Source organism: Pseudophryne corroboree, chromosome 6, assembly GCF_028390025.1.
Source record: "Pseudophryne corroboree isolate aPseCor3 chromosome 6, aPseCor3.hap2, whole genome shotgun sequence".
NCBI classification, from domain to species: domain Eukaryota; kingdom Metazoa; phylum Chordata; class Amphibia; order Anura; family Myobatrachidae; genus Pseudophryne; species Pseudophryne corroboree.
The window spans coordinates 468,882,466-468,906,078 of NC_086449.1; the positions used below are offsets into that span (position 1 = coordinate 468,882,466).

The 23,613-nt window shown below is 41.6% G+C and overlaps 1 protein-coding gene, 1 long non-coding RNA gene and 2 pseudogenes across 3 annotated transcripts in view; 2 read left to right on the plus strand and 2 right to left on the minus strand.

The window, feature by feature from the left end:
- CPED1 (cadherin like and PC-esterase domain containing 1) overlaps positions 1–23,613 on the minus strand; it is a 590,522-nt gene that overhangs the window by 528,288 nt on the left and 38,621 nt on the right. For both annotated transcript variants that reach the window (XM_063927207.1, XM_063927206.1), the window contains exon 2: positions 9,784–9,976. In XM_063927207.1, the coding sequence (XP_063783277.1) occupies positions 9,784–9,976 (193 nt within the window). The remainder of the gene's footprint in view (positions 1–9,783; positions 9,977–23,613) is intronic.
- The window catches only part of LOC134932623 (uncharacterized), a 115,667-nt gene that overhangs the window by 75,643 nt on the left and 16,411 nt on the right, over positions 1–23,613 (plus strand). The window lies entirely within an intron of this gene.
- Positions 2,177–2,297, minus strand: LOC134936971 (5S ribosomal RNA; annotated as a pseudogene).
- Positions 4,310–4,430, plus strand: LOC134936972 (5S ribosomal RNA; annotated as a pseudogene).

Consider the following 23,613-nt stretch of genomic DNA (forward strand, 5'->3'; position numbering starts at 1 on the left):
AGTGGTTATCCAACAGCAGAGATGCGTGCATCATCGGTCGCACCATCTAACATCAGACAACCCTATGGTCGCTCAGACTGTCCGACAGAACTAAGAACTAAGGGCCTAATTCAGCATGGATCATAGATGTGTGAAAAAACGCACATCTACGATCCATTACTGTGACATGCGGGGGGATGCTCAGCACAGGGCAAGTCTGCGGCGATGCTGTCGCATGTTTAGGGTAGCCCTCTGCCTATGCAGCCTAGCTGTGAGGGCAGGTGGCTATCCGCCATGTTTTGGTTTGCAGTGGCTGAATGTGACGTCATACAGCCGCAGCAGCCAGCCCCGCAAACAGACCAGACACGCCTGAGTTGTCCAGACCGTGCTCCCCCAACACCAAGTTAATTACCTCTTTAACGCCGCTGTGATGCCCCTTCCCGCCCCACGAACGCCTATGCCTGTCAATCAGGCAGAGGCGTTCGCACAAGTGAGATGCTTTTGCAGCGTCGTTCCATGCTGAATTAGGCCCTAAATCACTGGAACAATTTTGACTGAGTACAGTGATGCAGTAGATTGAGAAACAAAAAGTTGGAAACCGCACTGGTATAATTGGTGTATGTGTATAATGATAGTTATCTGTATAAACTGATAATTAAATTTAAGGTTCAAATCCTTATTTTGGGGAGCAGATACTTAAGGTAACACATTCCTTATTTTTATGTATCAAAAAGCTACCCATCAGTGGTGCTCCCCCGAGTCAGTTATTCATAGTGTAAACATGAAAAAAAGAAAAAAGAAGACTCTTGTTGGGAAGCACTCATATACAGATAATGTTGTACGACTAAATGTCACAATAGCTAACTAAAATACAATATTTTATTAATTCTCATTAAAATTAATTATTGAGGAGTTCAATGAGCGCCGATGTTTGTTAAATAGTGACATTGCGAAAATATAAAAAGTAATATATAAATTGCAAGGTACAAATACCTAATTCAGGCCGAAGTGGGTATATCATAATTTTGTTAATAATCACACTCCAACTGTAGGACAACCTGTGATAAAAAGTTGCTCATTTATTGTAAATATGACCATCAGAGCCGGCCTTAGCCAATTTGATGCCCTAGGCAAAATTTTGTCTGGTGCCCCCTAGCACCGCCGCTGGTTCTGCATCTGACCCAGCCACACTTAGGCAGTGGGGCCCACCGGGGGGGGGGTACACTGTGGGCCAGATCAACCCTACATAATGGCACACAGTGATGCCCATAATACACATAATTCCACATAGCAATGCACCTTACACATATGCCCCACATTAGTAATGCTAGTAGCTTTTTTTATATAACTTACTTTTGCTTGCTGGTGTGCTTGCAGTCAGTGTGTGCGCCCATGCAGCTCCCTGGACCATGACTGCGTTTTGTGAGATGGGGGTGGCAGGATGGGTGAGTGCTTGCGCTCACACCCGTTAAAGGGGCACCCATACAAGGGATGTGACCTCACAGGGTATGCCATAATGGCAGGGGAATTTTACGGCATGGACTGACTAGGAAATAAAGTGTGGGGAGAACACTGCCCATGTTATGTCCCTGCAGACACCTGGGGTTTGCACAGGGATAAGGGACACACACACACAGGATGGCAGGGTCCCCCTCCCCCATGTGCACAAGCAGTATAGGTGATGTCAGATTTATGTGAAGCAGTCTCCCAAATACACATGTGGTATCATTAGGAGCCATCCAGTAATAACCTTATATAGTCAGTGAATATGTCACAGGTCCAGGAATTGCATTTACTGGGCTTCTGCTGTCTGTCTGAGTTCTCACAAGTCAGGGGCATTCAAGCATGTCAGAGGGAGTTTTAAGAACTTTAAGGGAGAGTGTGCATTTTTTTTTTATAAATGTAAACAGCAGTGTATACAAGTACTGATTGAATACATTTGGAAAGTAACAGTTAGTTTGCAGACTGTCCCTCCCAGCATGAGATACTGCAGGGACATGCTTGGATGCCCCTAGACATGCTTGGATGCCCTAGGCAAATGCCTAGCCTGCCTATAGCTAAGGCCGGCTCTGATGACCATCATTTATAAACTGCTATATATCCCAAATGGGAATTTTAATCCTAGCAGATAGTTGAATCATAGGTCATAACCGAGATGTAGGACAATGCTCTATATTGGTGACAGATGGGTGGCAAATATTTGCAGTACCAGGGTGTTCCTTGGTAGTCTCCTATCCAAGTACTTAACCCGGCCCTCCACTGCTTGGCTTCCAAGATCAGATGAGATTGGGCATCTCCAGCGGGGTATGACCGCAGACCTTATGCTCACCCTTGTCACACTGTGTCCAAAATTGGGCACAGACAGGAGCCAATTTGCATTGTTATGTGAGCCACAGGTATCGACACAGCTGATTTGATGTGGAAATCAAATTTTTTTATCATAGATGATAAAGTATAACAAAAGATTAAATACCCATCTAAGTTTTCACGGCTTTGGTAGTCGCAGTACAAGTAGGAATAAACCTCTATACTGCACAGTTATCACATGTATGAAAATAAATCATTAGATCATAATATTATTTTAACTGTGCAAAAGAGGGAAACCTCCAAATTTGGTCTCCAAAAAACAATAATGAACGTATGAGATTACACTATGAATTGTGAAAATCAAAAAAACATAAGCAATGAAACCTTCAGCTCTCATGACCAATCAGAAATTATTCTCAAGTAATAGAAAAATAATAAGTTGACACAGAGTGTGTTCTATATGATATATATATGTCATAAGTTAATACTGAGATAAATATGGATTTCTGCAGTGTAAAAAAAGGAGAGAGAGAAGGCGTTTGTGTGTTGGATAGGGTCCAGAATTAGCAGATGTATCCACATCCGCTTTTTAGATAGAAATATAGACCCCAAAAGAGTTGCACTTATTCCCTTGCTGGTGATAATTGACTGTCACTTGTTCATATAGTATAATAGTCTATGTACCATGTGGGTAAGATATTATAAATACCGGTCCGTGCAATGAAAATGCACTGGTGCACAAATCACATGTATATACCAAACCTGGTGTACATTCATAAAGTTTTGGTCCTACTTGTATACTGAGGGAGATCCTGGTATAAGGAAGGTGCCGGCCGCGTCTGCCCGCGTTCTGCCTGCTGCCGAGCTCCGGCCGCACTATACTTCCTGTTAGGCTGGTTCCCTTGGCGACGGACTTTGCCGAGAACGGCTCGTTGCGGTCACGTGTGCGCACCACGTGACCGTGAGGATGTAGTCTCCTTCCTGACGTACGTTTCGCAAATAGCTTGGTCACAGGACGCCCTGTGACCAAGCTATTTGCGAAACGTACGTCAGGAAGGAGACTACATCCTCACGGTCACGTGGTGCGCACACGTGACCGCAACGAGCCGTTCTCGGCAAAGTCCGTCGCCAAGGGAACCAGCCTAACAGGAAGTATAGTGCGGCCGGAGCTCGGCAGCAGGCAGAACGCGGGCAGACGCGGCCGGCACCTTCCTTATACCAGGATCTCCCTCAGTATACAAGTAGGACCAAAACTTTATGAATGTACACCAGGTTTGGTATATACATGTGATTTGTGCACCAGTGCATTTTCATTGCACGGACCGGTATTTATAATATCTTACCCACATGGTACATAGACTATTATACTATATGAACAAGTGACAGTCAATTATCACCAGCAAGGGAATAAGTGCAACTCTTTTGGGGTCTATATTTCTATCTAAAAAGCGGATGTGGATACATCTGCTAATTCTGGACCCTATCCAACACACAAACGCCTTCTCTCTCTCCTTTTTTTACACTGCAGAAATCCATATTTATCTCAGTATTAACTTATGACATATATATATCATATAGAACACACTCTGTGTCAACTTATTATTTTTCTATTACTTGAGAATAATTTCTGATTGGTCATGAGAGCTGAAGGTTTCATTGCTTATGTTTTTTTGATTTTCACAATTCATAGTGTAATCTCATACGTTCATTATTGTTTTTTGGAGACCAAATTTGGAGGTTTCCCTCTTTTGCACAGTTAAAATAATATTATGATCTAATGATTTATTTTCATACATGTGATAACTGTGCAGTATAGAGGTTTATTCCTACTTGTACTGCGACTACCTAAGCCGTGAAAACTTAGATGGGTATTTAATCTTTTGTTATACTTTATCATCTATGATAAAAAAATTTGATTTCCACATCAAATCAGCTGTGTCGATACCTGTGGCTCACATAACAACGCAAATTGGCTCCTGTCTGTGCCCAATTTTGGACACAGTGTGACAAGGGTGAGCATAAGGTCTGCGGTCATACCCCGCTGGAGATGCCCAATCTCATCTGATCTTGGAAGCCAAGCAGTGGAGGGCCGGGTTAAGTACTTGGATAGGAGACTACCAAGGAACACCCTGGTACTGCAAATATTTGCCACCCATCTGTCACCAATATAGAGCATTGTCCTACATCTCGGTTATGACCTATGATTCAACTATCTGCTAGGATTAAAATTCCCATTTGGGATATATAGCAGTTTATAAATGATGGTCATATTTACAATAAATGAGCAACTTTTTATCACAGGTTGTCCTACAGTTGGAGTGTGATTATTAACAAAATTATAGATATACCCACTTCGGCCTGAATTAGGTATTTGTACCTTGCAATTTATATATTACTTTTTATATTTTCGCAATGTCACTATTTAACAAACATCGGCGCTCATTGAACTCCTCAATAATTAATTTTAATGAGAATTAATAAAATATTGTATTTTAGTTAGCTATTGTGACATTTAGTCGTACAACATTATCTGTATATGAGTGCTTCCCAACAAGAGTCTTCTTTTTTCTTTTTTTCATGTTTACAGTGATGCAGTCACAGACTCAAACATGCCCTTAAGTGGTCATGACATGCCTGCCTTTGAATCACCACTCCCCTGATAACCACCCACTTCTTCACTGCGGCCGCCACATCTAATCCATCACGGCACATGTGCAATGAGACTCAGTCACATACACAGTAGGAAAAAAATCTCTCAGATCCACAAACATCAGCATTGCATCCATCAGGCCCTTAATTCTGTGCATGCAAGGTGGGAGTAATTATATAAAACTTACTGTTCAACTCAGCCTCGTAGTGTCCAGAAGTCTGCCATGCATAGAAACTGCAGCCATCATCAGAATGCCATCGCAAATCTCACAATTTGGTGAATATCATTAGCAGATTTTTCGGAATACATATGTTTCACCGGTGGCCGGAATCCTGACTGTCATGATCCTGACAGCGGGATCCCGGCCACCAATATGCCGGCAGCGGGGCGAGCGCTAGAAAGCCCCTTATGGGCTCGCTGCGTGCAGTGGCTGTGCTCACCACAGCATCTATTCTCCCTCTATGGGTGTCGTGGACACCCATAGAGGGAAAAAAGCCTGTGGTGCTTGGATTCTGCCGGCGGGATTTCACCACCCGATTTTTCATATATGGGGACTTGCATTTTAGATTGTAGCGGTGCTTTAGGCTCAGGTATATAACCCAGAACACAAACTAATAATACATATCTATGCACATAGATTATTTACTTTGGCTGTTCATTTGTACATACTCCCAGTTTTATTTCTTTCCAGGGTTGTACAAAAATAGCTCCAGTGAGAAGTTTCCCGATCTAACAGATTAGTCTATACCAAATCATGTTCTTCCATGGAATTTATATTAACCATGTGTATGGCTTGTCTATACTTGAGCTTGTTATTGAAAAGAGAGATTTCATCATTCAAACAACATTTGTTATAAGAAATTGTGTCAAAAGCATTCTTAAGAATAACAAATGAAATGTTCTCCACATTCATGTTAAGTCTGTTGAAAAGTTTAAATGTAGAATCTTGAAATAAAATGGTCCATGGAAGTTAGTGATATTTTTTCCATATAAACCTTAACTAAAACTACTGGCATCTGTCCAACCCAAACTCATTCCAAAATAGAACTCTCGCAAGAGAGAAAGATAACAAGTGTTTCAAGCTGAATTTGGAACAAAACAAACTACACTGGATGCTAAGTTTTATTACCTTTCTTGTTATGTAATGTCTGCCTCCACTTCAGGCAAAAATAAATAAAAAACACAAAGATTTAAATGAGAATTTCAAATTAGTGAAAATATTTTTCAGCACATGGTGTGACTTCATGCCCTTGATAAATTGATACAACAATAAAAATACTTAAGTGGAAATGACACTGGATCAAACTTTGTAATTCAAATCTTTTACTAAAAATATATTACTGAGCCACCTTAATAGTTTTCTAAAGCTGGACATACAAAGATAATAGACCTGATTCTGAGTCAGCTGCAGCAGTAATGTCGGATATAAGAAAGAGGGAGTGGGGGCCTCTTAATTTGGATTTCCACTGGCCTCTATGTACCTTTGAAATGGCCTGCATGCATATGCACCTTAATGAAGGCTTGTGTGCAGCCACGTCTCTGTTTGAGAAATTAACATTTCTGGGTGTCAAATTGGCAGATACTTGCGAACCCAGGCATGAGATCATTCTGTGGGAGTGATGATACTTGCGGCTGTGGATGGAAAACCAGTGGTCAGTGCCAGTATGCACATGAAGCCATACTTATACTTACATTAGCATAAGGTAGTAAATATGGCTGGCACTACGTCTCCACTTGTGGCCCCTTTGCATCTGACTCAGAATAAGGTCCTAACATTGGTGTATCTATAATGGGTGCATGGTGTGCGGGGCCAAGGCCACCTGGGTCCAGGGGGGCCACACCTCCCACCATGGACCCATATAATTATACTCTGGAGTGCCCACCGACTTCCCGATAATTTGTGCATATGCAGAAGATATGGCGCCAGACTCCATGTTCCCAGAAAACTGTACACGTGCAGCAGACTCTAGCACAAAGCCAGAGTCTACAGATCTGCGGTCACTGCCAGAGAGGAAGGGGCCCGCATGGAGTCTGCCCAAGAGCTAAAGGCAATGAAGCAAACCAGTAAAGCATATACAAAGCAATATCAATATTAATGAGAACTAGACTTTGTCGGTGTGTAGGACAAAGAAGGACACAAAAGTGTAGAAGGGTGGTTAAGTCAACCAACGTCAGTGTCACTCTTTGAAGAGCAAAGCATTCAGTACTCATGCCATGTGTGTCTATATTTTTCAAGAGGTACCTGTTATTATGGAGAAGCTAATGAATATCCAGGCCAAGATAGTGCTGATACACTTTGTAAATTTATGTGTCAGGTCCTAATAGAAAACACACAAATAGCCGAAGCAAAGGACATACAAAGATGTATTTACACTTAAATAAAGAAACTCATAACTACAAATAGAGAGAGAAAAATATGTACATAGAGAAGAAAAGCATATGCACAAAGAGAATAGTGTAACAACACTCAAACTTATGCCACCTACTGCCCCCAATTGACCTAACTGCCAACAATATAGCCAAGAGAAGGGTAAGTATAGTAGTGATGGACAGAAGGTGCAGAGAAGCAGGAATGTAGGACGTATGTGGGGGAAGGTGGAATAGGACAGCGGTGGGGACAAAGGTGGGAAATCAGACATGGACCCATCAAAGAATGGGTCCAAAATTACTAGTCTATATAATAATCGAGAATAGCATGCCTGAGACTGGCATGTGCATTCAATTTAGGGGGACAGCAGACACCCCCACACTTTCTGCAAAAGGGCAATATACTAGTATTATACTGTATATAGTTTGTTTAAGACTTTATGAACCTCATACAGAGATGGACAAGATCTGTATCTAAATGCAAATGTAAAATGTGCTTGGAAAAATAATGGCACTTTGCTCCTTCTGCCAGTATGGCTGCAAACATGGGACACGAAAAACTGTGCACAGGCAGAAAATGCACCTCCCTCCTCCTTCACATAACAGGAGCAGATGTACCATAAATAGGACGTGTGGCTTTACTGTGAGCACAAAACATGAGGAAAAAACACAGTACAGAAAAGGACATGGCCACACCTCATTGGAGCATGTTGCGAGGCATGCAGAGCTGCCCATCTAGGCTATCAAGCGGCCAGACTGGCCCATCTGGCCATTGACCCTTCTGGCATTTGCCAGAAGTGCCATATGGCCAGCCCAGCTCCTCCCCTTGGCACAGGGAGCCATAAGTGCCAAAAGTGGCTTAGCTGCCAGGGCATAAGAAGCGCATTGGGAATAAAGATGCAAGTGGCATTTATAGCTAATGATAAATGAAGTCTTATATGTTTTGTCTCTATTTTCTTGACGTAACTGTGTGATTGAATATTTGTCCTATATCTGCACTGGGATTGTGAGTACTACAAGTGCAATAAAAGCATAGGTGTGTATGATACTGTTGGTACAGGAACTCTTGAGTGTTGTTAACTGCGAGACAGAAAGGACTGGAGTTGGTGTTGGTATATATAGCACAAGAGAAATGTGGAAAGCGTGCAAATAATTAACAAGCTATTTAAGAATATTATAATAAATATTGACTGGTATATGACTGTATACAATAACACCTTCTGTTCTGTCCTCACTATAGGCTTCCCTATGGCCCATGTGTAGTCTGACAGACAGCTTAATTCCATTCCTACAGTACTTACTAGATCCATACTAGATGTGAAAGTCTGATGAACGGTGATTTATTGTAATAATACTGTAGGACTAAAAAGCATTGAATTGGTAAAATGACAATGCTACCAACAGAATATACAGTTCTCCATCTGTTCCTTCAAGCTCACAGCATACATTTGGGCTCTTTAGTGGAAGCCTAGAGGAAACCAAGGAATGACTGATATGAGGCTGACAACCAGATGGAGCTTACAGGAAAATAAATTCACACAACAAACACTAAATCATGGCAAAGCATGACACCGTAATTATATTCAGGATAGTTCCTTCCCTGTCAGCCTAGAAGTCAGAAGTCTGCAGATGAGTGGATGGAATATGAGAAGGGCCAAGCCATTCTGTTGGAACTAGTAGGATGATGGGGAAGTTTGTGGCAGAATCTGCAACAGTGAAGCCACGTGTATGGAAAGCTGTAAAATATAGTGCAATCAGAGCATATTCGAGTACAGTGACTTTTTAGGAAGGAGAATAGCTTCATCCTCATTTCCCCAACAGGAATACACTGACATCATACATTTTCCATTTCCTATGATCATTTTATTCATACCTCATTTACCAGTGGCGCAGAGAGGGGGGCAGTATTAATTACCCGGGCTTATTGGAGGGGCCGAGTGGGCCAAGGTCCATGTTCCCGTGCACCCCTCCCCTTGCCTTACATGCCAGCCGGCTTCCACAGTTGGACGTCTGCGCCACTTCATGGCACATAAAAAGTATTTTCCTACACTTTTTTTAGAGGGGATGTGACCACACCTCCACAATTAGAGCACATTCCCTATCATTACCAGGGCCTGGGAATCCTTTCTACAGCCCTGTCATTTGCTGCAATGAAATGCAACATATTGTCAAAATGGAGGACAACCCTCACACAACTACATGGTTGTGATGCAGTTGGAAAGGTGGAGTCTTTTCAGGGAAGCTTAATGCCAAAGCAAAATCATACAGGACATCGCCTGCTAGACAATCAGGCTCAATTAAAACTATAATAACTTTAGATTGTACATGTGTTCACTCTGTAAATGTTATGCTACTTCATTGAACAAAGCAAAATAATTTGACTGTGCAATAAACTAACTCTTAGTCATAAGTACTAGGTACAACAACTCCATTTCCAATCAATTACTAAATAAAACCATTCTGCACACATATGTACTTACCTAGAGAATTCTGGTTGTGCTTTACAAATGCTGTGATACTGTCAATATCTGTAAATTGCAGGGCTGAGTATCTGTGATGTGCTAGAATTCGCTTGTACAGGATGGATTCCTCATTAGCAAGTGAGGGATGGATATGTAATAAGATTTTTTCCGGCGTACTGTAACCTAGTTTCTTCTTAAGTCTGTCTTCATACTATTAAAATAAAATGTACATTAGCATAGAAGAACTAGAATCAAAACTATATAGAGTCAAATATGTATATATCATGGCATTTTGTACTATAGATTTGGTGTGACAGAAGGACGCTTTCCTGGAAAACAAAGGAAATATTGAAGCCCTACCTATTGTACATATTGCAAATTCCTGACTGCACACACCCATCTCAAATTCCCTACTGAATACTAGAGATGCTTGAGTTGGTTCCAAGGTTGTTCTTCAATTAGTACAGCAAATTAATGCTACAGTTTGCAAACAATTAGAGCAAGGTGAATATGTTAAACAAAGTCTGAGCTCGGATTAAACATATTTGAACCTAAGTGGCAGCATATTATACAAATTTTTATGGGTTTTCATGAAAACATCAAGCTCGATCAAAGTAATGTTCACTGTTCAAATGATAACTATACAAATACTATAAAATGTATCAATTTAAGCTTGAAGTAGCCAATGTCATTGTTTATTCTTATATCTTTTGTTATAACTGCACAGTTCGAAAATTAACTTTGTATTTGTGAAACTGTAACACTGTGCACTATAGCTGTATCCAAGTTGAACTGCCCCATTAATCATGGTCACATTGCTGACTTAAACTGGCAAAATTTAAAATAATTGTGAACCAATCTGAGTTATTCAGCTGGGTAGGTGTTTCCTCTGTCTGTCACATATTTTGATAGATACTCACAAAAAGAGGGTCCACCTGTTGTCAGGGAAATATAAGCGTTGGTAATTCAATTAGTGGTTCAATCAGTGTCATTGATTTGCCCTGATTGTAATTAGGAATGCCGGAATGTATATCTATTACTCATGATCATCTTGCATTCCATAATTTGAGTGTACATATTATATTCCATATTATATTCCCTTGTGCACGCATTCATATTTCATTAGAGGCAGGGCAATATAATATAATATAATATTGTACTGTGAATATATATATATATATGTGTGTGTGTGTGTATACAGTATAAAGTGTCAAGATCGGGGTAGGGTTGCCATCTCCTGGGGTAGATGGACGCACTTTCCTGTGCTGCCAAAATAGCGATACGCCAGTCCAGGGTATTTGGTACAAATAGCCTCAACTATTTTTATTTACAGCAAAAGTAAAAATCTAACATAAATCCTAGTCTGTCCAGCTCTGACTATACAGAACGTTTCCCTCTCTATCTATGACCTACTGTCCAACTCACCAAAACAGCAATTCAGTTCAGCACTCACTTTAAGTAGTAATGCTGTCTCACTTTAAGTAGTCATGCAGTCTGGGCTAAACTGGGCCCCCTCTACCTCCCTCTCCATCCATAACCCCAGGAACCCTTGAGTAGCTTTTACAAAGCCCCAGAAGCTCTTAGCAAACCATTTAACTATACACCTTTCCTGGTGTTTTAAACACATAGGTCAGAAACCTAGGACAAATATATCTGTTCTCAAACACAATTCCAGTGCTTTTATCACTATACTGCATCTATCATCTATTTATCTATCTATCTATCTATCTATCTATCTATCTATCTATCTATCTATCTACCTATCTATCTATTAGTACTTCTGATACTTAGCAAAAACTGTGTGGGAAAAACTAGACTTCTTGAACATAAGGCAATGTCTCTCCTGCAGAGTTCGGGTTTGTTTATAGAAACTACACTGTAGATCTCTAAACCTGACATTTAGTCATTCCCAGAGCCAGAATGTAACTTTCTCTTTTTCTTGGCTTGAAAGGACTTTTTTTTAAAGCAGTGAGATGTGTAAACTATTTTCAGCCAACTGACAGAGAACATGTACTATTATATAAATGTATGCAGTTTAGACCACATACCTTCCTGTCTTCATTCTACAATCTTTACAGTAACAGTTAAGGCAACTCTGACAACCTGAATTACAGAGTTGACAATGCAACAGTCAAGAACATACTTGCAGAATGCAGAAAGTAATGTAGAAATATAAAGACATGTTATGTATTTTCTGTACCATAATCAGGACCAGCCCCACGCATATGCGGGGTACGCGGCTGCATACAACACCACATGAGGATGCTGCCGCAGATACCCAGCCACCCACAGCCATGCTGGAGGTAGTATAGCTGCGGCTCCCCATCCTGTCTTCTACATGCTGGCAGCAACTGTGGAAAGGAGGAGGGGGTCCACGGCGCTAGATCACTACCAGCTTATGAACAAGTGCCACCGCCGTGTGGGGGGGGGGGCATTTGTGCTGTCCTAAAAACCAGCAGACGGAATCTCTGCCCCCCGACCACCCCATGAGGCCCACTTGAAACAGAAAACCTACTCGCTGGCTGCACAGCTTAGCCACCATAGGGATGGCCATCGACCATCGATGATTCGAAATCATCAATGGTCTATGACCGATGTTGAATACTTTTACCATCAAAGGGGGAGAACCAGATGGTTTCCCTCCATCGATGGTTTAGTGCTATCAAATTTTTTATTTTTATTTTCCTCATAGTGTCAGGGCACGGAGCTTAGCCACGCCACCTGAGCTGTGAAGCCACACCCCCAGGCTCTGATTGGCCTGCAGTTCAATTAACAGTAATGCAGGGATGACCATCGATGGGTAAAACCATCGATGGTTCCTTTACAGATGGTTTTACACCATCAAGGTTATTCATTAATGGTACCATCGATATTGTCCATCGATGGATAATCTACCAATGGCCATCCCTAGCCACCGGAGAAGTAATGCTGCACTGTGTTGGGGGCCCGGGATGCCCGCCCCTGTCACCTTTCCCTCCAGCCCTGCACAGAATATTTAGCAGCAGATTCATAAATTCATAATTATACTACTGAGTTGTAATTTTGCCTTTAGTATTTTATAAATAGCAAAGCATGGATATCTAGCCATTACCTCTTGTAACTTTCATGCCTGTCACCCAGGTCTGTGTTTCTACTACTCACCCAGTGACTGCAGGTGCCCTAACTCAATCAGCTATGGCTGTTTGCAATGGCTACAGGGTAACATTTTCTACACATAGCCAGATCCTATATGGCCCAGTAAGTGCAGCCAACGATTGCAGTAGCTTACCACAGTCAGACATTTTCTGCATATGAGCAGGTGCCGCCTCGGGAGAGGTGCACACGGGGCTAATTGTGCTGTTCTATAAAGCAGCAGTTGGAAGCTCAGCCCCTGACCATGACTATCCCTGTGAACCACCGCCATAATCTGACACCGGAGGCGGCCCGGCTGGGTGATGATGACTAATGATCCTCATTAGTCCTGTCCTGTTGCAGTGACTGGGTGAGTTTTTGATGTACTCAGTTATGTTTGGCACCATAGGTAAATATGTTTACTGGAGGGGATGTGTATACACCAAGGGATGTACAGTATATATGCATATGTGTGGGGAATGTGCACATACAGGAGAATGTATATGTGAATATTCTAGTATGTTTTATAAAAAAGCTGGGCTGTATATTGTACAGGAGGCTGTATATATGTCTATTGGGGAGGGGTATGTATATGGGAATGCAGTCAATATTCAAGCTGTCGGGATCCCAGCGTTAAGGAAACTTAAGATGACCGAAATCCCGACAAAGACTGGATATTCCCACTCGGTTGGTGGGTCCACCCCACCAGAGTATGAATAGAACCTGGCCCGAAGCGTGGTGAGGGAACTCGCAGCTCGGATTCCGGCAGACGGGATGCCGCTGTCAGTATAGTGACAGCCGGCATCCCATCTGCCGGGATATCATATGTATTCTGTATATAAGCATATGAGAGGTATGTGCATGTACGGTATGGGTGTATATAAGTTTATGTGTGGGGGGATATGCATGTACAGGAGGTGGTGCATATATGTACTGTATATGTGTGAGGGGATGTCCATGTACAGGAGGGTGTATAAATGTAAATTGGAGTGGGGTATGAGTATATACATGAGGTGTATATATGTATATTAGAGTGTATGTATATATATATATATATGCATATGGGGTATGCCAATTTTCAAGATGGGGGTATAAATGTAACTGCAGTAAGGGAGAAGCTAAGTGGGGGACGTAGGACTCGGAAGTCAGGAGATACCAATGCCCCATGAACCTAGATAGAAGACTCAGGGGGCAGCAGGGACATGGCTGGGGTAGTGAAGGTAATGGCTCTGACTGGGTGCAGCAGCCGGGAATCATCTGTATGCTGCGGATCAGCTGTGGTGGCTGTCTGGGCATGTTTGGTGGTGGGTACAGCAGGCCTTTGGCTGTTGAATTGCGACTCCATGCATGTGCGCAGTGTACATAAACGTGCGTGAGGATGTGTTTGTGTAATAAAGTTGGCTCTGCTGTGGCGTAACATGTATAAAAGGCTCTACCATGACATAATGTGTATGAGGGGCTCTACTGTAGTGTTACATGTATAAGCAGCTGTACTGTGGCGCAATGAGTATAAGTGGCTCTACTGTAGTGTAACATGTATAAAGGGTTCTACCATGGCATAACATGTAAAAGGGGCTCTGCTGTGGTGTATTATTATTATTATTATTATCCTTTATTTATATGGCGCCACAAGGGTTCCGCAGCGCCCGATTACAGAGTACAAATGCACATAAAAAATAGGAAAACAGTGACTTACAGTTGAATACAATATAGGACAAGTACAGGGCAGCTAAGCATAACTACACCAGTAAACATAGAGATAAGTTCCAGGTGGTCAAAAAACTGTGGGATCTGGGCGGTTGAGGATTATTAAAGTAAGAAAAGTATAAGCACATGAGGGAAGAGGGCCCTACTCGTGAGAGCTTACATTCTAAGGGGAGGGGTAGACAGACAGGGATGACACAGATGGGGTACATAGAGAGCGTGGAACAGAGGGTTATGTTGAGATTTGGCTACGTTTGGTAAAGAAATGGGTCTTAAGAGCCCGTTTGAAGTTTTGTAGAGAGGTGGAGAGTCTGAGGGGGAGAGGTAAAGAATTCCAGAGAAATGGAGCAGCACGTGAAAAATCTTGGAGATAGGAGTGGGAGGAAGTAATCAGAAGACAGGAGAGACGGCGTGCATTAGCAGAGCGAAGAGGACGGGTGGGAGAGTAAAGGGAGATAAGGTCAGAGATGTAGATGGGAGAGGAGTGGGTGAGTGCTTTGTAAGTGAGTGTGAGAAGTTTGAATTGGATTCTGAAAGGGAAGGGAAGCCAGTGGAGGGCCTGTAGGAGGGGGGAGGTAGACGTAGTGCGTTTGGTGAGGAAGATGAGCCGGGCAGCAGCATTGAGGATAGATTGGAGTGGAGAGAGGTGATTGTCAGGGAGGCCAGTTAAGAGGAGATTACAGTAGTCCAGTCTGGAAATAATCAGTGAGTGAATAATGATCTTAGTGGCATCCTGTGTGAGAAAAGGTCTGATTCTAGAAATGTTTTTGAGATGAAAATGACAGGTTTGTGAGAGGTGCTGAATGTGTGGTTTGAAGGAGAGGGAGGAGTCAAGGATTACGCCAAGACAGCGTACTTGGGGGCTAGGGGAGATAGTTGTGCCATCAATGGATAATGAGATTGTGGGAGGTGAGGCTGTGCGGGAGGGTGGGAAGATGATCAGCTCAGTCTTAGACATGTTGAGTTTAAGAAAGTGCTGAGACATCCAGGAAGAGATAGCAGAAAGACAGTTTGAGGTACGAGTGAGGAGAGCCGTGGAGAGATCAGGGGAGGAGAGGTAGATTTGAGTGTCATCAGCATAGAGGTGATATTGGAAGTTAAAAGAACTAATGAGTTCACCTAAAGAGGACGTATAGAGAGAGAAAAGGAGAGGACCAAGAACAGAGCCTTGGGGGACACCAACAGTTAGTGGAAGTGGGGGGGAGGTAGCATCATGAGAGGAGACAGAGAAGGAACGATCAGAGAGGTAGGAGGACAGCCAGGAGAGGGCAGTATCACGCAGACCAAGAGAGTGAAGGATTTGCAGAAGGAGAGGATGGTCCACAGTGTCAAAAGCAGCAGAGAGGTCAAGAAGAATAAGCAGAGAGTAGTGGCCCTTAGATTTGGCTGCATGGAGGTCATTGCAGACTTTTGTGAGGGCAGTTTCAGTGGAGTGGAGAGAACGGAAACCAGACTGGAATGGGTCAAGCAGTGAGTGAGAGGAAAGAAAGGCAGTGAGGCGATTATAGACAATACGCTCAAGAAGTTTGGAGGCAAAGGGGAGGAGAGAGATGGGTCGATAGTTGGAGAGAGTGTTAGGATCAAGGGTAGGTTTTTTAAGAATAGGGGAGACAAGATGTGTATAAGTGGCTCTACTGTGGTTTACCATGTATAGGGGCTTTGCTAGGTGGTGTAACGTGTATAAGGGGTACTACTGTGAGGTGTAATGTTAACAGTAGATAGTACTGTGTGGTGTAATGTGACTAACGGACACTACTATGCAGTGTAATATGAATAGTGGACACTGCTGTGTGGTGTAATGTGAATAGCAGACACCACTCTGGGGTGTAATTTGGATAATGGACACTACTGTGTGGTGTAATGTGAATAGCAGACACCACTCTGTGGTGTAATGTGAATAATGTGAATAATGGACACTACTGTGTGGTGTAATGTGACTAACAGACACCACTGTGCGCTGTAATGTGACACCACTCTGTGGTGTAATGTATATTGGTACTATTATGTGGCCATGCCCCTTCCCCATGAAACCACACCCCTATATATTCAACTAAGGGGTGCCAAAATATATATTTGCTTACCAGAAAAATTAGGCTCAGGCCAGCCCTGACCATAATCAAGAAAATCTCACATGTACATATTCTACATATAAGTAAACAGTGATCATGTAATTACAAATATATCCTGCAAAGTCTTGCTCAATTCTTACTTTATCCACATGAATCGAAATAATAAAAAGAAGTGTAACTCTGGTCTCTGGTTCTGTGGGTGACAGTGATGCATTGCACATTGGCGCTATAGTACCAGGGCCGTAACTAGGGGGCTAAGGGGGCATGAGCTCCCGGGTGCAGGATTTGAGTGGGCACCAAGGAGTTACAGAGGAGCAGGTTTTTTTGTTTAGTTTTTTTTATCGGCAGTGCTGTGCTGCTCCAGTGAGACAGCAGACAGCCCCCAGGGCAATGTATCTGACTCTCCTGTATGCCCGCAGCTAGCTCCGACGCTGTGCGGGTGAGCTCCAGTACCTGGGATTTCTCCCATGTTTGCTACTGTCTTAAACTATCTTCTTTGCCATGCAATGCTGCGACTAGCATGCGGTGCACCATACAAGCTACTATAGAAGCGAAACAAAGAAAAACAATAGGAAAGCGCTGATTTAATCTGCTTGTAGATTTTATTAAATAGTTATTTCTCAAGACTAAAATTATTACCGGCCAGTATCAATAAAAATCAATCACATTTATTAAGAACAATTATATATTATAAGAACCTATAGAGACAGTGACCTAAAAAACTGTGATATAGCTGCAAACCAAGCACTGAGGAAGCCGCCGAGGTTTGAAGGCGGGGAAACGCGTCTGTTTCTTCTCCCATTCACGGGATATAGTAGAGGTGCACTTACCAGCCGGCCGGCTCAGATTTTACCCCACTGCAACCAGGGGTTAAGCGAAGGAGAAGTGATCGCATACTCCTGATAAGGCTGACGGCAAACTAGGAGCCGGGAGGAACATCGTTGTCACTGAGGTGGTTTATGGACTCCAGATAAGGCTGTGAAAGAAAGCTGCAGCCGGGAGGAAGATCATCCAACCGTGGTGTGACAGGTTTGCAGACGTAGTTACAATCACGCTGTGATTTATGACCTGTTGATGTGAGCTCTGGACTAAGTGATAGATATATTGCGTGGCCATGCATGAATGATCATTGAACTTGGTAGCTAAGCTAATAAAAAGCTACTAATTGCACTATAAAGACAACAGGCAACTACCAACTATAAAGAAAGGAGTTTCCAAGTGCATGCTTTATCAGTTACATTGTATATGTGGATTCAACAGCAAGTGTGTTGCCAGCTTGGGTAATACAAAGTATCACTTAAGGACATTTAACAGAGACTTGGGCCAAAATTTACTAAGAATTCGAGTTTGTCCGATTTGTGTTTTTTTTTTCTAAGTCCCAATCCGGGAATTCACTAAGCACCAATCTCGGCAGTGTTTGGACTATTCGTAATGGTTTGATTAGCAAAGTTCAGAAATACGAATGAATAGACCATCGGTCAAACGCGGCTGTTATTTCATACAATACGGGCATTCACTATTCATTCGTATTTGGGTGTTAGTTTCTGAGTGCTCAATTGCGGTCGTATTTTTTTGCGATTCGGTAAAAAAAGCGGCAAAAAAATAGACCTACTTTTTTCAATCGTGTTTACATGTTTTGCATCTCAAAAATCAATCACACCTGAATACGGATGCCTATAAAAGGATGTTAGGCCCATTTCAATCCACCTACACTCAGAAATGGCAGCAGCACTGTGGACCAGTGATATTTTGTGTGCTGTGGGATTTCTCAGACTCAGACATCAGCCTGTAAGTAACCAGGGATAACAAACTGAACATGGTCAGCAGGTTGTACAGGTTCCGCGGAGGCTGCGCAGGCCTCGTTTTTTTAGGGGGCGTTTAAACTTGAACGCATTGTCCGATGATACAGTCATACAGATGTTCCGTCTAAATCGTAACAATATTTTCCGTCTGTATGACCTTGTCAAACTGAACCTAGACCCTGAGACAGCACGCTCTCGCTCTGTCTCATGGCCTGCACAAACTCCTGGCTGTGTTGCACTTTATGGCTACTGGCAGCTTTCAGGCTGTGTCTGGGGATGTCATAGGAATCTCACAGCCCTCATTTTCCAGAATATTAACACAGGTAATGTATACCTAACTACCTCTTCTGTTTTTTGTTTGTTTTCATTTCTCGGTGGCCAGTTCTGTCCTAAAATCTCATGTTTATTGTTCTTTCAAATATACACACAGCTGTTGGCTGTTTTGCAGCCCCACATCGATGCCTCAATCTACTTCCCTACAGAGGAGTCTCAGTGGCATGCCGTCAGGGTAGATTTCTATGAGCTGGCTGGCATGCCCAATGTGCTTGGAGCCATAGATTGCACACACATTCAGCTGAGACCACCTAGGGGCAGGCAGCACATATATACTAATCGCCATTTCGAACACTCCACAAATGTGCAGGTGGTTTGTGATGCAAATCTCAAAATAATGAGTGTTGTTGCTGGTTACCCTGGGGGCTGCCATGACTCCTTCATCCTCAGTCAGTCATCCCTCTTTGATAAGTTTGAGGACGGACAAATGCCAGATGGATGGCTGCTGGGTATGTAATTTGATATGTGTAGGCCTGCGTATACTTTGTCCAAATACAGGGGCAGATGTATTAACCTGTAGAAGGCATAAGGAAGTGAGAAACCAGTGATATGTGCAAGGTGATAAAGGCACCAGCCAATCAGCTCCAATATGTAAATGAACATTTAGGAACAGATTGTCCGCTGCCTTTATAACCTTGCACATATCACTGGTTTATCACTTCCTTATGCCTTCTACAGGTTAATACATCTGCCCCACAGTGTGTTACTTATGTGTTGCTGTATCTTAACATGAATCACGTTACTATATCTGTCTTTTAGGTGATGGAGGATATGGCTGTTTCTCTTGGCTTCTAACTCCATTGTCCCGACCTGATACCCCTGCTGAACCACAATTACAATAATGCACATAAGTCCACGCGGAATGTGATAGAAAGATGTTTTGGTGTGCTGAAATCTAGGTTTCGGTGTCTGGATAAGTCTGGTGGCCTTTTGTTGTATAGTCCCTCCAAGGTGACTCAAATTGTGTCCTGCTGCTGCTTTCTTCATAACATGTGTTTGCAACAACATCTGCCACATGTTGACGAGGAGGAGGAGGAGGAGGATGAAGAAAGCAGCCAGCAAGCAGAGGAATTAGAGACATCTGGTGATACTTGGAGTACAGATGTAGGGAGGCAGGTTAGGCAAGAGCTCATCACTCGCTATTTCTAAGGTAAGTTTGTTTTGCTTATTTCATTTGTTGTGTAATCATAAATAGATGTTGGTCCATTTTTAGTGTAAAGACCATTACTCAGAATGTGTCTGTCTCCTTGAGACATACAAACATACCCTCGCTTTATGCAAAACAAATGTCGCATGTGTCTTGTGTTTTTAAAAAAATCTAAACAACAGATTATGAGTGGCATGCATTAAGTCTGGATAAGTGTTCATAAACTTGCACTGATAATTTATTACAAGCACACATAATCCACATAGTAATTTATTTAGTATTTTACTTTATGATTGTGTTGGACGTCCTAATGCACAGGTTCTCAAACTCGGCCCTCCGGACCACACACAGTGCATGTTTTGCAGGTAACCCAGTAGAAGCACAGGTGTATGAATTACTCACAGACACATTTTAAAAGATTCACAGGTGGAGCTAATTATGTCACTTGTGATTCTGTGAGGAGACCTGCAAAACATGCACTGTGTGGGGTCCTGAAGGCTGAGTTTGAGAACCTGTGTTCTAAATAAACAGTCCTCAACATATAATATGTTAGCCTTGAGGAATACATGTGTCCCTATGTGTGATGCTCCATCATATTTAAGGGACACAAACTTACTCTCATCAAAAATAATTTATTTTGTAATGTTTGCAGCAGTAAACTTGCTGATTTGTAAGGAAATACACAGTTTGCCACATATATACATTATTATCCACATTATTTGTGTTTTGGTTTAGAATTTCTTTTTATGTGGTTTCTGCATCATGTGTAATAACATTATTACTCATTTTTAACACACACAAACATGGCCCAACAATAATGACATTCATATTGTCAATGAATTATCTCAATTCAATGACAACATATTAAAAGCTTTTTACACAACTCAATTGTGTTATTCTTGTAATGTTGTATAGAGAAGAAAGGTAAAATAGTTAACAATCACATTGTAATTTGGATTGGCTGCAGGATATGAGAATTATTGGAATCTAGAAAGAGTAATGATTATAAAAAAATCAAGTGGTATGGTTACTTCCTGCTAACATGTATGTGCAGCTCCAACAACATTTCCCTCCTCCAAAATAAAAAAGATGGTAAAGAATAAATGTGCGTACAAATTTGATGCTGTTGTTTGTAGCACTTATAATTAATGATGTTGTATAAATTGTCAAGGAACTAAGTGTTAGATATATTTAGCCAAACATACACTAACTATTTTGAATTACTTCTCAGAAATGTTAAATTTGTTTGTTTTGTTTTATTTTTTTTTTGGGTGCCTGCTTGTCCTGCCCTTTGCCAATAGCACTGTCATGTTGTCGTGCTCTAGTGGAGCGTCTTGGTGGTGATGAGACTGGCGTGATATTTGGAGTAGTCGTACCAGAACTGCTGCTTGTTTGCTGTTGGTGCATGGATCTGAGTGTTTCATTCAGGTTAGTGAGGGTGGCATTGAGTTCACGTGTAGCAGCATTTTGATTGTCTACAATTCGGAATAAACTTTCATTAATCTTTTGATTGTTTTGAGAAATGTTCATATAACTTTGCTGTTGTCTGTGCTGTTCTTCCATTAGTCTGTGCTGTTCTTCCATTATGCGCTGTAAGTTGCCCATGACCTGTGTAATGTCTGTACGCATGAGTTCCATGGTATTGCCAATTCTGGTTGTTTGTTCATTTTGTCTACTCAGATTTCTGGTGATTCTTCTGAGGTGACATGGTAGGCTTGCAAACATTTGTGTCTGCCTACGCAGGCAATCTTCATTAGTGGCCTGCTGTCTAGCCCAAATGGTCCAAAACACCTGATCAGGGCCTTGTGTTACTGGTGTTGTTGGGCTGTGTTGTGGTGGTGGTGTGCTTTGCTGTGGTGGTGTACTCACAGGTGCTGGGGGGCTGATTCCTTGGCTTTCATGGCTGCATTTCTAAGATGATTGCCTCCTCCATGTCACTGTGTTGCAGTTGTTGCGGAGGGATGCTGTTACCAGGACTAGAAGCTGAAATGTATAAAAATTTGCTGTTAGCAATCCATATGTTTGATAAATGAAAACAAATCACTACACATGGAACACATGTCATTCACTGTTGCTTTCAGATATTCTGCCTAGCAACATCATCACTCTTAACTTAAATACATACATATGCCTGTTTGTGGCAAATGTTTCTGGTTACTTAATTGTGAAAGCAAACACTTTAGTTTTATTGTAGATCAGACATACTCCAACATAAAAACACATTGTAACCCATAATGTGTTACCTTATAGCTTTTCTCAAACAAATATAGTAATGTTTTTAAATGTATTTGGCAATGTGAGCTCAAACATACATGATAAAATTTGAAAATCAACCTTACTATTTGCAAAAATTAAACATGAGTTTCTGTTGCAGCATCTTACACACAATGTGCTACTGTATGCCTCAAGTGGACATACATATCTTTACTGGATGTGGACAAGGCCATTTTGTTTGGATTCCATTTCATGTTTTACTTACTTCGGTAATTATTTAAGTTTTGATGTGTTTTTACTTAATGCGGTTAAGAAAAAGTTTGTTAACGATCTGAAATTGTGTATATTTATTTCAGTTTGACAATCAAGATGAGGGGAGTGTGGATGACGTCTTGGAGGTGTGTCCAAAATTTGGAGTGGGGAGACCGAACATACTGTGGATAATCTTCGTGGTGGGGTAGCCTGCTGTGGTTGGCCCTGGACATCAGCCCTTGCTTTCTTTGCTGCCACATGCTTTTTGTGGTGGTGTCTTCCAGAAGTCCCACTTCTGCTGCTCCAGACTTCTTTTGATGGACCTATTAATGAAAGTTACATTTGGTTATGCCCATTCCTTTACAAACATACCCTATACTACAATGGACACTTTACCTGCTTCCGCAGCGTCATCATCTTCAAATGTGATGGGAGTTACTGGAGGACGAGTATTACTGCTTTTTACAAACACTGTAAAAAAATAAAAATAATTTTTATTCATGCTATTGTTGATACATCCACCCATTATGCTTATAAACATTTATTCTTTAAGAAATGCTTGCTTTATTTTTCTGAAAAACATAATGACCGGAAACCAAAAAACCACTACATAAAACAATAAACATTGTCCAATAGCCATATGCACTATGGAAAGTTCAACACAGGAAAACATGTACAGGACACTGACATAGGCCACAAGTAAATATACATACATTAACAACCAAAAACACACACATCTTAATTTTGTAATGAAAGGAAAAATATTACAGATGCAATATAGAAATTGCTGTGTGATGTGGCACTCCAAACACACATTACCACTATATGAGCCAAACAAAAAACAAAAAAAAATTGGACTGCAGTGTTGTGTCACGGTACAAATACAAACTCAAACTGAACAAACAAATAGTGGTTTTTAACAAAAAAAATATTAGATTCTGTAATAATGACATTACACATGTAAGTGGTTTCCAAACCACTTTCCACTACTCCAGCCTCTAACATGACAACCACTGTTTTGGAAACATTGCACATGGATAACCTAAATATAAAACATAGGCCAAATTAAACATACAAAAATGTCCAAAAGGAAAACATTATTGCAGGACAATTCAATGACACACCAAGTCCAAACTACACATGCAAAATATACTTGAAAAAAACACATGACATACAATAAAGTAAGATGTTACATTGGCTTTTGGAGAAAACATTA